General features: G+C 39.7%; 1 protein-coding gene across 2 annotated transcripts in view; it reads left to right on the top strand.

Annotated features, from left to right (window-relative positions):
• Positions 1–14,474, top strand: part of RGL1 (ral guanine nucleotide dissociation stimulator like 1) — a 108,262-nt gene that overhangs the window by 59,096 nt on the left and 34,692 nt on the right. For both annotated transcript variants that reach the window (XM_020795083.3, XM_020795084.3), the window contains exon 5: positions 1,493–1,677. In XM_020795083.3, coding sequence (XP_020650742.3) covers positions 1,493–1,677 — 185 coding nt within the window. The remainder of the gene's footprint in view (positions 1–1,492; positions 1,678–14,474) is intronic.

Here is a 14,474-nt window from a genome sequence, read left to right as displayed (position 1 = left end):
TTAAGCCTTCAAGGAGAGAATCTCTGTGACTGCTCTGAGCAGATCCAGTTGCATTTTAGTGCTGTTTTTTTTTTTTTTTTTTTTTTGCAAACCCTGCAGACTCCCTCAGACACCATTTACTCTGACACAGGTGTTCACGTGTGCTGAAACGATTCAAAATAAGAAAACAAATCACATTCACTATTGAGTGAAAATAAACAAACCCCTTGTGGCTGTTTAAAATAACTCTCTTTTTAACCAAAAAAGTGCGCTTTGCTGTGTGTCATAGTTAGAAAATTTTAAATCGATTTCAAGCATGCTAGAGCTGATTCAAAAGCAGGAGTATTACAGTGTTTTACCACACCCTGACATGGTTTTTCTTAAGGAATCCTGAGATCTATAGTTTGTTAAATATGTTAAAGATCCATAGCCTACGGTTTCTAGATTAGCTTTTGCTATCCCTGGGAAATATGTTTCTATGGAGATTGGTATCCAAAGTACAATTGTTATTTCCATGCTAGATAATCATATTTTAGAACTTTACCTAAAGTAGAATGGTTCTAGCAGTGGCAGGAAATTCGTATGTCCTGTAGGCAAGCACTGGGTTTACATACTAATGTCTGAGGATGTTTGCTAAAAGAAGAAATATATGCTGGCATGAGTCACAGGTATATGAAATCTTACCATTCCTGAAAAGCTCCAGAAAAATGTTGGATGTGTTGATACATTTTTATCTGCAATGTTCACACTCTTTTTGTAGCTGTTGCTGTGTTCGTTGATAGCCAATATGCATCTATTTGCTGAGTAGTCAAAAATAGTTGTTCTGCTTTAGTGAACAGTGAAGTTGTCCAGCAAGGAACTAACCCAAATAATGTTCTGATTCTTTCTCTCTCAAATATTTATCAAGTGCTTTTTATTCTGAAGATTGTATCTATAAACTATGCTTGTAGGTTGCAATGTTTTCTAAACAGCATTGTCAGCAGCCTAGAAGCATCCCTAAATTGTTTGTGTGTGGACTTTCTATAATGGCATCTTCAAACTTACAGAATTCTTGGACTGAAAAAGCAAGAGTCAATATTGTTCTAATTAGGAGTTAAGTAATTATTTGACAACTTCTCAATATGCTACATAGCACGGAAGTGGATCATCACCAATTATTTGACAAGAAATGATAAATAGCTCTTATAATTATAAGAAAACTTTGATGAAATAATATCAATGGACATTTTGTATAGTGTTCAGGTAGGTTCATTTCCATATGAATGTCTTTAATTCCTATTTTAAAATAGGTTAAAATTCATGAGCCCTGGCAGCCAATGAGATTTGGCATGTTTTGGAGTGCTCTAGGAGATGGGGATGTAGTGAGGGTGCAGGATTCAAGGGTCTGTGTTTATAGCTTTATTGGTTTGTCCCTTGGTCTCTAGTTACATTATAGCCCATTGCAAGACTTCCTGGAACACAGTCGAGGAACTCTAATGAAGCATCTCACTTTTTTACAATGTGTTTTTTACAGTGCCATAGCTTCCATCTTGAGTGCTTGGCTAGATCAGTGCCCCGAAGACTTCGAAGAACCACCCGAGTACTTCTGTCTGAAGAAAATCCTGGATTATCTGACACGGACAATGCCGGGGTCCGAACCAGAAAGAAGGGCTCGCAATTTGTTGGGTCAGTTCCAGCCACAAGAAGCAGAAAATCACAGTAAGTATGTTGCTTCTTATTCAGAGCTTTAAAAATTTACCCTTCTGGGCTGCAGCTGTCAGAATCCTGCATGGAGAGTCAAGGAACTTTAGCCTGAAAATTACTGTTTCCAGGCTCTGCTTCTATTGTCTCAGAAGGTGTAAAAGAGCCAGTTTTAACAATCTGAATGCTATTTATCTTCGGATGCTTTGAAATTCATAATGCCTTAAACTGATTGGCCTATTGTCACACTGTCAGACACTGACAGGTTCTATAATTGAATTAAGTGCTTCATGATTGAGTTTTCCATTCTTACTCCATAGCAGAGTGAGAATCCAAACATGCACCACTTCTTAAAATGCCTAGTGCTCCTCTCTGCAAATTACAAATGACAGCATTTCCTAAGAACTCTGTTGCTTTGAAGATGTTGGCATGGCCAGTGTCTTCATTGCAATGTGGATATTTTCAAGTCAGTTTGCAGCTGTTCTTAATCAGATTTTTCACTTCCAAAATAGCTGGCTAATGTTAGTTTCCTGTGACAGACTGGAGCTTTTTGACTACAGCAGTAGGGTCATGAAATATCATTCCTTAGCTACTGTCATGACGGAGGAAGTGTCTGTGCTGTTTTTTCCTAAGTGCTGCACTGCTGACTTCCAAAAACAAAGGGAAAATTTACGTTCCCAGGTCAAAGTGCCACTGGAACAATTGTGAACATTAGTGACACTGGAATGCTATGCACAGTGTCAAGCCTGACAAATAGCCTCTCCCCTGCTCAAGTTTTCCTGAGACAAAAGGTTTCCTGTGGGCATAATTAGCACAACTAGAAATCTGCTGAAAGTTATGGGATGAACATAACAATATTGTCATCAGCGTTCACAAAAAAAGTGGAAAGATATGAATAGGAAATGATGGTACATGATAAACAGAGAATAAACTTCAGTGCTTCCTTTTCCCTTAAACTTCACCTAACTTGAATGTTCCAGAAATTATGACTAAATTATGCTGTTAATAAGATGTGGCACCAAACAAAATTACTTATTTTTCAAAAGGCTGACATTACATCTAAATAGTTCTCCTCGTCAAACATTCCAGAGTTAACAAGTGTTGCCAATTTGTGTCTAATTATGTTCTTTTTTGGATTTAGTTCCATGAGATCAAACAAAGAAAGCTTAAATGCTGAGATCTATAATTAGATCTTGACAGGGTGATAGATGGTTCCCACAGAATAACCTAGGTTCAACTGATAGCCTACTACAGAACTCTTGCCTCTGTACTTTCCTGGTGAAAAGACTGAAGGGGTCCTTAGCTGAGTTGCAGATATTTCAGTGAGAACAGCCAATCTAGGTCTTGAATGCCTAAAGGAATTTCATAAAAATAAAATAAAAATGTGGGTAGTTTGGTAGATGACTGTAGCTGCTTTTGTTGGAACGTATTATGTATAACCCCCTTCACGGATTCCTGCCTTGTCGTGGCAAAGGGGCTTGAGAAATCCAGAGAAGCTATGGGCTATGCCGTTCAGGGACACCCAAGACGGACAGGTCATAGTGGAGAGTTATGACTAAACACGATCCACCTGGAGCAGGAATTGGCAAGCCATCCCAGTATCTCTGCCAAGAAATAAAAAGCTAAAAGATATGACACAGGAAGATGGGCCCCTCAGGTCGGAAGGCGTCCAACATGCTACTGAGGAAGAGCGGAGGACAAGTACAAATAGCTCCAGAGCTAATGAAGTGGTTGGGCGAAAGCCAAAAGGACGCTCAGCTGTGGACACACGCCTGGAAGTGAAAGGACAGTCTGATGCTGCAAAGCAAAATACTGCATAGGAACCTGGAATGTAAGATCTATGAACCTTGGGAAGCCGGAGGTGGTCAAACAGGAGATGGCAAGAATAAACATTGACATCCTGGGCGTCAGTGAACTAAAATGGATGGGAATGGGCACATTCAATTCAGACAATTATCATATCTACTATTGTGAGCAAGAATCCCATAGAGGAAATGGAGTAGCCCTCATAAAGCTGTATTGGGATAAAATCTCAAAAATGATAGAATGATTTCAATATGAATCCAAGGCAGACCTTTCAACATCACAGTAATCCATGTTTATGCACCAACCATCAATGCTGAAGAGGCTGAAACTGACCAATTCTGTGAAGACTTACAACACCTTCTAGAACTGACACCAAAGAAAGAGGTTCTTCTCATTCTAGGGGATTGGAATGCTAAAGTACAGAGTCAAGAGATCAAAGGAACAGCAGGTATGTTTGGCCTTGGAGTTCAAAATGAAGCAGGGCAAAGGCTAATAGAGTTTTGTCAAGAGAACAAGCTGGTCATCACAAACACTCTTTTCCAACAACACAAGAGGCGACTCTACACATGGAAATCACCAGATGGGCAATACAGTAGGGTCTCGACTTACGAACTGCTCGACATACGAACATTTCGACTTACGAAACGCTCTCATAGGAATATATGGACTCGACTTGCGAACTTAGATTTGAGTTACGAACTCTTTTTTTTCCCTTTTTTTTAAAGCTAAGTCATCTTAGGTTAAAAGGAAAAAAAGGGAAAAAATATCCCCCTCTAGTGGCAGAAGGCGGAATAGCAGCTTCCCATTAGTTTCTATGGACGAAAAGAGCAGATACGGATTAAATGGTTTTCAATGCATTCCTATGGGAATTGAAGATTCGACTTACGAACTTTTCGACCTGAGAACTGCCTTCCAATACAGATTAAGTTTGTAAATCGAGACCCCACTGTACCGGAATCAGATTGATTATATTCTCTGCAGGCAAAGATGGAGAAGCTCAATACAGTCAGCAAAAACAAGACCTGGAGCTGATTGTGGCTCTGATCATCAGCTTCTCATAGCAAAATTCAAGCTTAAACTGAAGAAAGTAGGAAAAACCACTGGGCTAGTCAGGTATAATCTAAAACAAATCCCTTATGAATACACAGTGGAAGTGAAGAACAGATTTAAGGAACTCGATTTGATGGCCAGAGTGCCTGAAGAACTGTGGATGGAGGCAGCAATAAAAACCATCCCAAAGAAAAGGAAATGCAAGAAAGCAAAGTGGCTGTCCAACGAGACCTTAACAAATAACAGAGAAGAGAAGGGAAACAAAATGCAAGGGAGATAGGTAAAGTTACAGAAAACTGAACATAGACTTCCAAAGAATAGCAAAGAGAGACAAGAGAGCGTTCTTAAATGAACAGTACAAAGAAATAGAGGAAAATAATAGAAAGGGGAAAAACAGAGATCTGTTTAAGAAAATTGGAGATATTAAAGGAACATTTTGTGGAAAGATGGACATGATAAAGGACAAAAATGAGAGGCACCTAACAGAAGCAGAAGACATTTATTTATTTATTTATTTATTTATTTATTTATTTATTTATTTATTTATTTATTTATTTATTTATTTATTTATTTATTTATTTATATGCCGCCCATCTAGACATAGTCTATTCTGGGTGGCTCACAACTTAGAATATAAAAACAATTTAAAATATACAGTTTTACATTAAAAAACCAAATGATATAAAATGTAATATAAATTTACGATTTTAACAGTTAATTTAAAGCAAAGAGTCCCAAGATGGCAAGAATAAAAGAAGAAAAATAAGAATGACTTAACTGACTGAAGGGAAGGCCTGCTTGAATAGCCAAGTTTTCAGCTGGCTTTTGAAAATGCCCAGCGAGGGTGCCAGCCGAATTTCAGTGGGGAGGGTGTTCCACAGCCAAGACATCAAGAAGAGGTGGCAAAAATACACAGAGGAATTATACCAGAAAGATTTGGATATCTTGAACAACCCAGATAGTGTGGTTGCTGACCTTGAGCCAGATATCCTGAAGAGTGAACTCAAGTGGTCCTTAGAAAGCATGGCTAAAAACAAGGCCAGTGGAGGTGATGGCATTTCAGTGGAACTATTTAAAATCTTAAAAGATGAAGCTGTTAAGGTGCTACACTCAATTTGCCAGCAAGTTTGGAAAACTCAACAGTGGCCAGAGGACTGGAAAAGATCAGTCTACATCCCAATCCCAAAGAAGGGCAGTGCCAATGAATGCTCCAACTACCATACAATTGCACTCATTTCACAGGCTAGCAAGGTTATGCTCAAAATCTTCCAAGGCAGGCTTCAGCAGTATGTGGACAATGAACTCCCAGAAGTACAAGCTGGATTTCGAAAGGGCAGAGGAACTAGAGATCAAATTGCTAACATGCGCTGGATTGTGGAGAAAGCCAGAGAGTTCCAGAAAAAATCTACTTCTGCTTCATTGACTATGCAAAAGCCTTTGACTGTGTGGACCACAGCAAACTATGACAAGTCCTTTAAGAAATGGGAGTCCCTGACCACCTTATATATCTCCTGAGAAATCTATACGTGGGATACGAAGCACCAGTTAGAACTGGATATGGAACAACTGTTTGGTTCAAAATTGGGAGAGGAGTACGACAAGGCTGTATATTGTCCCCTGTCTTATTTAACTTATATGCAGAATACATCATGCGAAAGGCAGGACTGGAGGAATCCCAAGCCGGAATTAAGATTGCCGGAAGAAATATCAACAGCCTCCGATATGCAGATGATACCACTCTGATGGCAGAAAGTGAGGAGCAATTAAAGAACCTCTTAATGAGGGTGAAAGAGGAGAATACAAAAAATGGTCTGAAGCTCAATATCAAAAAAGACCAAGATCATGGCCACTGGTCCCATCACTTCCTGGCAAATAGAAGGGGAAAATACAGAGGCAGTGACAGAATTTACTTTCTTGGGCTCCATGATCACTGCAGATGGAGACAGCAGCCACGAAATTAAAAGACGCCTGCTTCTTGGGAGGAAAGTGATGACAAACCTTGACAGCATCTTAAAAAACAGAGACATCACTTTGCCAACAAAAGTCCGCATAGTCAAAGCTATTGTTTTTCCTGTAGTGATGTATGGAAGCGAGAGCTGGACCATAAAGAAAGCTGACCACCGAAGAATTGATGCTTTTGAATTGTGATGCTGGAGGAGGCTCTTGAGAGTCCCTTGGACTGCAAGGAGAACAAACCTATCCATTCTGAAGGAAATCAACCCTGAGTGCTCACTGGAAGGACAGATCCTGAAGTTGAGGCTCCAGTACTTCGGCCACCTCATGAGAAGAGAAGACTCCCTGGAAAATACCCTATTAGGAAAATGTGAAGGCAAGAGTAGAAGGAGACGACAGAGGACAAGATGGTTGGACAGTGTCATCGAAGCTACTAACATGAATTGGACCAAACTCCAGGAGGCAGTGGAAAACAGGAGGGCCTGGGGTGCTCTGGTCCATGGGGTCATGAAGGGTCGGACACGACTAAACGACGAAACAACAACAAAATAGGATATTACCTAAGTGTACTATTTCTGCATAGGGCTTGCAGATATAAAATTGTATATGCTAAAGTGAGATCTAGTTTCACAGAAACATCTTGAAACTGAACAGGCATCAGCAACTCTTTTGCAAAGACAACAGCACAGAAAACACTGCAAATGTCGGTAACCCTATTTACTTCCCACTATAAACACTACTTAATTGTCCTTACATTCTTTTATGTGGAGGTGTGAATGTGACAAAGAAGCAATCAGAAAAGAGAGGATGAGATGGTTGGACAGTGTCACCGAAGCTACCAACATGAATTTGACCAAACTCTGGGAGGTAGTGCAAGACAGGAGGGCCTGGCATGCTCTTGTCCATGTGGTCACAAAGAGTTGGACACGACTTAATGACTAAACAACAACAAGGTTTATAGTGGATTCTTTTTCTTTTTGATCTTGTTCAAAGAGTAGCCAATACCTCCTTCTGCAGGTGTTAATTCCTGTTAATTTCAAGAAAGCAATCTTTAATGTGCATACCATCATGACGAAGATCACACAGAGCATTATGCTAGGTGAACGTTACACTCTGTGATGCTGAACAGGATACTGGCCTAAATCAGGATGAAAGACTCTTGATCCCTTTATTTCTAATTGGTACTCTCTTATCAACTTTAAAATCACCTCCATAGGTATTAACCTGGACTCCCTAATTGTGGAGAAACTCAACTTTACCATATTATTCACCAAAGAATAAATTAAGTGATTAAGCTAATACAATATCAACTAAACACTTCTTTGACTGAAGAAATGGCAAACAAGAGTAAATATGCAAAAGAAAACTTTTTTGAAAATGTAAATAAACCTGGAAAGTGACTAGCATATAAATTAAGGAAAGAAAAAAGTAAAACACAAATTCAAGCCTTGAAAAATGAAAAAGGTGAGTTAACTATAAATCAGGAAGAACTAAAGACAAGAACAGAACAATTTTATCAAAATCTGTATTCAGAAAAGAAACATTAAAGGAAAAACAAAACAATACAGTATTTGGGAAAACATATTAAGATGAAAATTTCTGTACAACAGAGAACGATATTGAATCCATCTATATGAATGAGAGAAGTGGTAGAAGTCATAAAGCAACAAAAGAATGGAGAATCACCAGGCTCAGATGGAACACCAGTAGAATATTATAAAACTTTTGAAGATGTTTTAGTGAACCCATATAAAAAAACTAATAAGAGTTTATTGAACAGGAAAGAGAAATTCTACATGGAAAGGAGCTATAATATCAATAATTCATAAAGAAAGAACTGAACTGGAAGAAATTAAAAACTACAGACCAATGTCATTATTGAATGTGGACTATAAGATATATGCTTCAATATTAACAGATAGACTGAAAAAAGTTCTTGTACCTATAATTTGTGAAGATCAGTCAGGCTTTCTGTCAAAGAGACAGATGAGAAACAATATTAGGACAGTATTAAATGTGATAGAATGTTATGAGACACAACCAGGAAGAGTGATGACTATGATTTTTCTTGATGCAGAGAAGGCCTTTGACAATGTCAATTGGGATTTCATGTTAAAACAATTAGAAATCATGGAAAGAGAAAAAGACTTTGTTGAGGCAATAAGGACTATCTATAGATAACAGGAAGTAAACATCAGAATAAATGGATAATTTACACAGGACATAAAGATACAAAAAAGAACAAGACAAGGATGCCCATTGTCTCCTTTACTGTGTGTACTATTTATTGAAACATTATTACAACAAATTAGATAAAACACAGATACTGTATAAAAGGGCTCCAAATAAGAGGGGAAAGAATATAAAACAAAGGCATATGCCAGTGACATGGTCTTTATTCTACAGGATCTGATAAATTCAATTGAGGACATTAATGGAAACAATAAAACTTTTTTCAGAAGTATCTTTACTAAAAGTAAATAAACAAAAAACACAAATTTTGACCAAAAACATGAAGAAAGAGGAGATCGAAAATTTAGTAGAAATGACAGGTTTTAAAGAGGGGAAAAAGTTAAATACCTAGGAATTCAGATTACAAAAACAAGTATTTTGATAAAAGACAATTACATCAAATTAATTGGTATGATCAAAAAAGATCTGGAAAAATAGTCAAAATTTCAATTATCATTTATGGGGTGGGATTGCAGCTGTAAAGATGAATGTATTACCAAAATGATATTTCTTTTTCAGACAATACCAGTCCTTATAACACAATTAATACTTAAAGAATTTACCAAAAAAATGAAGTTTGTCTGGCAAGGGAAAAACCCTAGAATAAAAATCAAAGCACTGCAAGATGCAAAACAAAGAGCAAGCTTTGGACTTCCAGATTGGTTTTTATATTATAAAGTCTGTGCTCTAGTTTGGATAAAGGAATGGATAGTTTTAGAAAATGACAGAATACTAAAACTAGATTAGGCATCCATCAGTCTTGAGAGACTATGGTAACGTGCTTTGAATGAAGGACTTGGAACAGCATCTATTGTGGCTGAGAAGGCCAATTCAAGAGTGTCAATCTCTTCCACACTGGAGACAAATACAATCTGTCCAGCTCCCTGATTTTGTTGGTTTCAGGACTGCCTCTTTGCCTCAGCCTCCTGGACAAGTGTCTCTTCAACATGGGAGAGGCCATGATGCACAGCCTGCCTCCAGGCTGAACGCTCAGATGTCAAAGTTTCCCATCTGTTATCCATCTTTGGTCTTTGCTCTCAATCTAGAGAGATTAAAGAACTTTCCATCTGATCTAGTCCGGAGAGAGATGCCTTCTGTTGCAGTTCCAAAGACATGCTTCAGCATGACATCAAAAAAGATCCCAAACAGGGTAGGCGCAAGGGCACAGCCCTGTTTCACTCTACTTCAGATGTCAAAGTGATCTGATGTTGAGCCATCAAAAACTACTGTGCCCTTCATTCCCCCATGAAAGGACCCGATGATGTTAAGGAGTCGAGGTGGACATCCAATCTTGGGAAGTATTTTAAAAAGGCCATGCTTGCTAACCAAATCAAAGGCCTTTGTGAGATCTATGAAGCCAACAAATAGTGGCTGTCGTTGTTCCCTACATTTCTCCTGCAACTGTCTGAATGCCATGTCAGTGATGGATCTATTAGCTTGAAATCCACACTGTGATTCCAGATATGCAAACACCTGGAGTCTCTTCAGCACTACACGGCCATGCAGTTTCCATATAATGCTGAGAAGAGAGATGCCACAGTAGTTATTGCAATCACTCTGTCTCCTTCATTCTTATACATTGTGAAAATGTTTACATCCTTCATGTCCTGTGGAACTCCACCTTCTGTCCAGTAAAGACAAAAAATTTCATACAGCTTGGTGGTGATGATCTCTTTACAGCACTTCAGCAAGGATGTTATCCTTCCCAAGTGCCTTGCCGGAGGTGAGGGAATCTAAGGCCACTTTTATTTCTGCTGAAGTTGGTTCACTGTCCTACTCTTCCAAGACAGGCAGGCACTCAATGTTATTCAGTGCCTCTTTGGTTACTACATTCTCTCTGGAATACAGCTCAGAATACAGGCAGGGGAATAGGGCAGGGAATTCGAATTGCTAACCGTTGGTAGCGAAGAGGATGCTTCTTTGTAGCTCCTTCGCCCCAGCAGTTAGAGAGTGTGCGATCGCAGGAGGCTTCGGACTGCCTGGTAGGGTGCTGCTTTCTTCTTTTTAAAAACTGTTCTCGGTGGGTTTTGCAGCGTGGTTTTGGGCTGGGTGGTGGGATTATGTTTCTGTGCTGTGATGGGTCTTGCAGGGTTTGTTTGTCTTTTGGGTCCCCCCCCCCTTTCTGAAGGGTCTTGCATGGTTTGTTTGCGTTTCGGTTTTTTTCCCCCATTCCTGATGAGTCTTTCAGGGTTTGTTTCCTTTCTGCTTTGCTTTTTTTTTTTTTTGCATTTCTGAAGGGTCTTGCACGGTTTGTTTGCTTTCTGCTTTGCTTTTTTTGCATTTCCGAAGGGTCTTGCATGGTTTGTTTGCTTTTCTTTTCTTTTTCCCTTTGGCAGGAATGGATTTATCACATTTCTGATGGGTCTTGCTGTGTGTGTGTGTGTGTGTGTGTGTGTGTGTGTGTGTGTGTGTGTGTGTGTGTGTGTGTGTGTGTGTGTATGTGTGTGTGTGTGTGTGTTTGTGTGTGTATGACCATTTTAAGTGACAACCGGAGTTTCAATACCAATTAAGTTCATAAGTCAAGGCACCACTGTACTAGGAAGGCTAGAACGTCTAGTGAGGATCAAATTGAGCTGATGCCAATGCTTCGATCTTGGATGTCTCCAGGAAACTCTGTGTTGAAGCTTCATATTAAAGAACGTGTTGCTGACACAAAGACCATAATAACAGCAAAACTCCAGCAAGTGTTGGACATATTCATTCATCTTCCCAATGCCAGAATGGCCTAGACACGTGGGCCAAGAATGGTGATCAGCACCAACTCTAGCATTAAAGTCTCCAAGAATGAACAGTGGCTCTCTCTCGGGGACTTTTTTGATAGTAGCTGCCAGATCGTCATAGAATTTGTCCTTGACTTCTGTTGTAGACAACAGTGTTGGTGCATATGCACTATTTAGGGTGATTGGTCCCACTGATGAGTAGAGCTGCAGAGACAGGATTCTTTCACTCCCCACAATAGGTGGAACAATGGATCTCAGCAGAGTATTTCTGACCACAAAGCCAATGCCATATTCCCTGGTCTCATTCAGTGGTTTTCTCTGCCAGAAGAATGAGATATTTTTTTCTTTGAGAGATCCCATGTCTAGCAATCTCGTCTCTTGCGAGGCAACAATGTCCATCTGCAGCCTACTCAGTTCCATGTCAATGAAAGCTGTCTTGCACACATGGTCTATTTCCTGCAGGTCATCAGAAAAGCCAGGGATCATTGTCTGAACATTCCAGTTGCCCAACTTTAGGGCAGAAGTTTTCTTATGATTGTTGCATGGTGCAGGGTTATCGGTTTGCTTGTCAATGGTCACCCTAAACCCCATGCACCCTGTGAGGTTAAGAGACCGTGGCGAGGTAGCAGCTTACTGGCTGGGGACTGCCCAGCTTAAGGCAGGTGGTAGCTACCTAGTGAGGTGCAATGACCTCCCCCACTGTCAGAAGTAGTCCCTGAGATATAGATATTTGTTAAAAGAGGACCTAAGTATGAAATGAAGGAAAGAATTAGAAGAACAATACTTGATTGGTGGACAAAAACACAAAAAGATTCAAGATATACAATAGACAAAACAATAGGCTTCTGTAAGGAAAAGACAACATTAGATAAAGTCCTTCTGAAGTAAAGGAAAACCGATCAAAATATTGTATAATTATCTACTAGAATTAAAAATGCGAGATGAAATAGTGAAAGAATGTATGATAAAATGGACCCAAAATGTGGGCCACAATATCAACTTGAAGTCATGGTCACAAATATGGGAAGACAATATTGTTAACAGAAGCAATTAATTAAAAAATATGTGTAAGATGTTCTGTAAATTGTATACGGCACCTGGAAAATTATCAAAAATAGACAAAGAAATTGTTGAGGCTAAAAAAGTGGGAATCTTTGTATAATTGGATGAGAGATGAGAACATGAATGGGTTAAGAAAGCAGATATAAGATATAATTGTAGAGTTTAAAAACTTAGAAAAAATGGCAAGATAAGTGTGAAGTAAGCTTAGTAAGAAAACAAAAGTAATAATGATATACAGTGGTGCCTCGCATAGCGACGATAATTGGTGCAGCAAAAATCGCTGCAAAGCGATTTCGGCACTATGCGATATTAAAAAGCCCATAGGAATGCATTGAAACCCCTTCAATGCGTTTCTGTGGGCTTCAGACTCACCTTTAAACGAAAATCCTCCATAGGGCGGCCATTTTCGCTGCCCGGTAAGTGATGAATCCGTCCCAAAAAACAGCAGGCGGCCATTTTTTTACCCGGCAGCCATTTTGGAACCACCGATCAGCTGTTAAAAAATAATCGCTTTGCGATGATCGGTAAGTGAAACAGAGAACCAATAATCGCAAAGCGAAAAAAACGCATAGGAAACATCGCAATGCGATCGCTTTTGCGATTGCAAAATCTTCATTGCTATGTGATTTCGTCGTTAAACGGCGCACCCGTTAAGCAAGGCACCACTGTATATTGTTCTCAATCACATTTTGTATTTTTATATTTACCCCAGTATTCTGTTCCAAACCCCCTTCCGTGTGATCTTTCCTTACCCAATCAAAAATGAATAATAAAAAAAGAATGGACCTGCACAGAGAGCCTTAATGTGTTGGTTTATTATAGTGATGTACTCTCTCTCTCTCTCTCTCTCTCTCTCTCTCTCTCTCTCTCTCTCTCTCTCTCTCTCTCTCTCTCAGGAGTGCACACTGTCTTACCAGAACCCCCCTTTGTGTGTGTGTGTGTGTGTGTCTGTGTGTGTGTCTGTGTGTGTGTGTGTGTGTGTGTGTGTGTGTGTAGAAGGCTAAGAGAGGTATTCAGATAATTTCTGCTCAGCTATGAGGCTTACCAGCTGCCTTAGAGAAACTTGTCTCACAGGGTCATTCTGATAATAAAATAGGATGTTGTCATGTACATCGCAGTAAGACTCCTGCAATAAAAGAGTGACAAATAGTCACTTGTTTGGTTCCTTTAAAAGGTAAATTCCTCTGAAATATAAACCATGTAGCTGAAAAGCACATGTGAGACCAGCCTTGCTTCCCCTGCTGGGGAGTTTGGACTTCAAACCTCCTCATGATTCCTGACCCACAGCTCACCTGTAGACGAGGGTGCTGCAGCAGAAGATACCCTAGAAGGCACATTTGGAAGCATGGAAGGCTGGGGGTTTAAGGAAGAGAGTGAGTGGGAAGGGGGAGACTGATGAGCAGATGTGCTGGTTTGGGAAGTGTTTCAGGCAGAAGAGATGCCAGAACAACTGGAGCACTCCACTGCTGGTTGGGAAACAATTTGCCATTGAGGTCCTGACACTGGGGCAGACAGAGAGGAGTTCTTTGTCCCTCAAAGTGGCTTGAGAGCAAGATTTCTCTGTAGCCCAGCACATGCTTATGGAGACAGAAAGACAGACAGACACACACGAAGACACAAACATTTTACTTATTATTTATTTCAAATATCTTTATCCCACCTTTCTCCTTCAGAAGGACCCAAGGCAGCTTTACATCATTATAAAGGCAATGTATTTAAAAGCTAAAAGCAGTAAGTGTGCAAACACATGGGGTGGAAAAAGAGGGAAAGCAGAGAATCACCAGCTGGGGCTGAAGCTGACAAGAGACATTTTGACAGGATCAGCTGTTCTTGGGGGTTTTGTAAATAGCACACACAATTTGTGTAGAAACTGAGTATTTTTTGGATTGCCATTTTTGGTCTCCTGGAAGCATCTAATTTCTGGAACTGTCATTTTCAAGGCTGTCTCTGGTGTAATCCATTTAAAGTTCTCCTTAACATGCCCCATAGAAA

Source organism: Pogona vitticeps, chromosome 4, assembly GCF_051106095.1.
Source record: "Pogona vitticeps strain Pit_001003342236 chromosome 4, PviZW2.1, whole genome shotgun sequence".
Classification (NCBI taxonomy): domain Eukaryota; kingdom Metazoa; phylum Chordata; class Lepidosauria; order Squamata; family Agamidae; genus Pogona; species Pogona vitticeps.
This window is presented reverse-complemented; position numbering and strand designations above follow the sequence as displayed.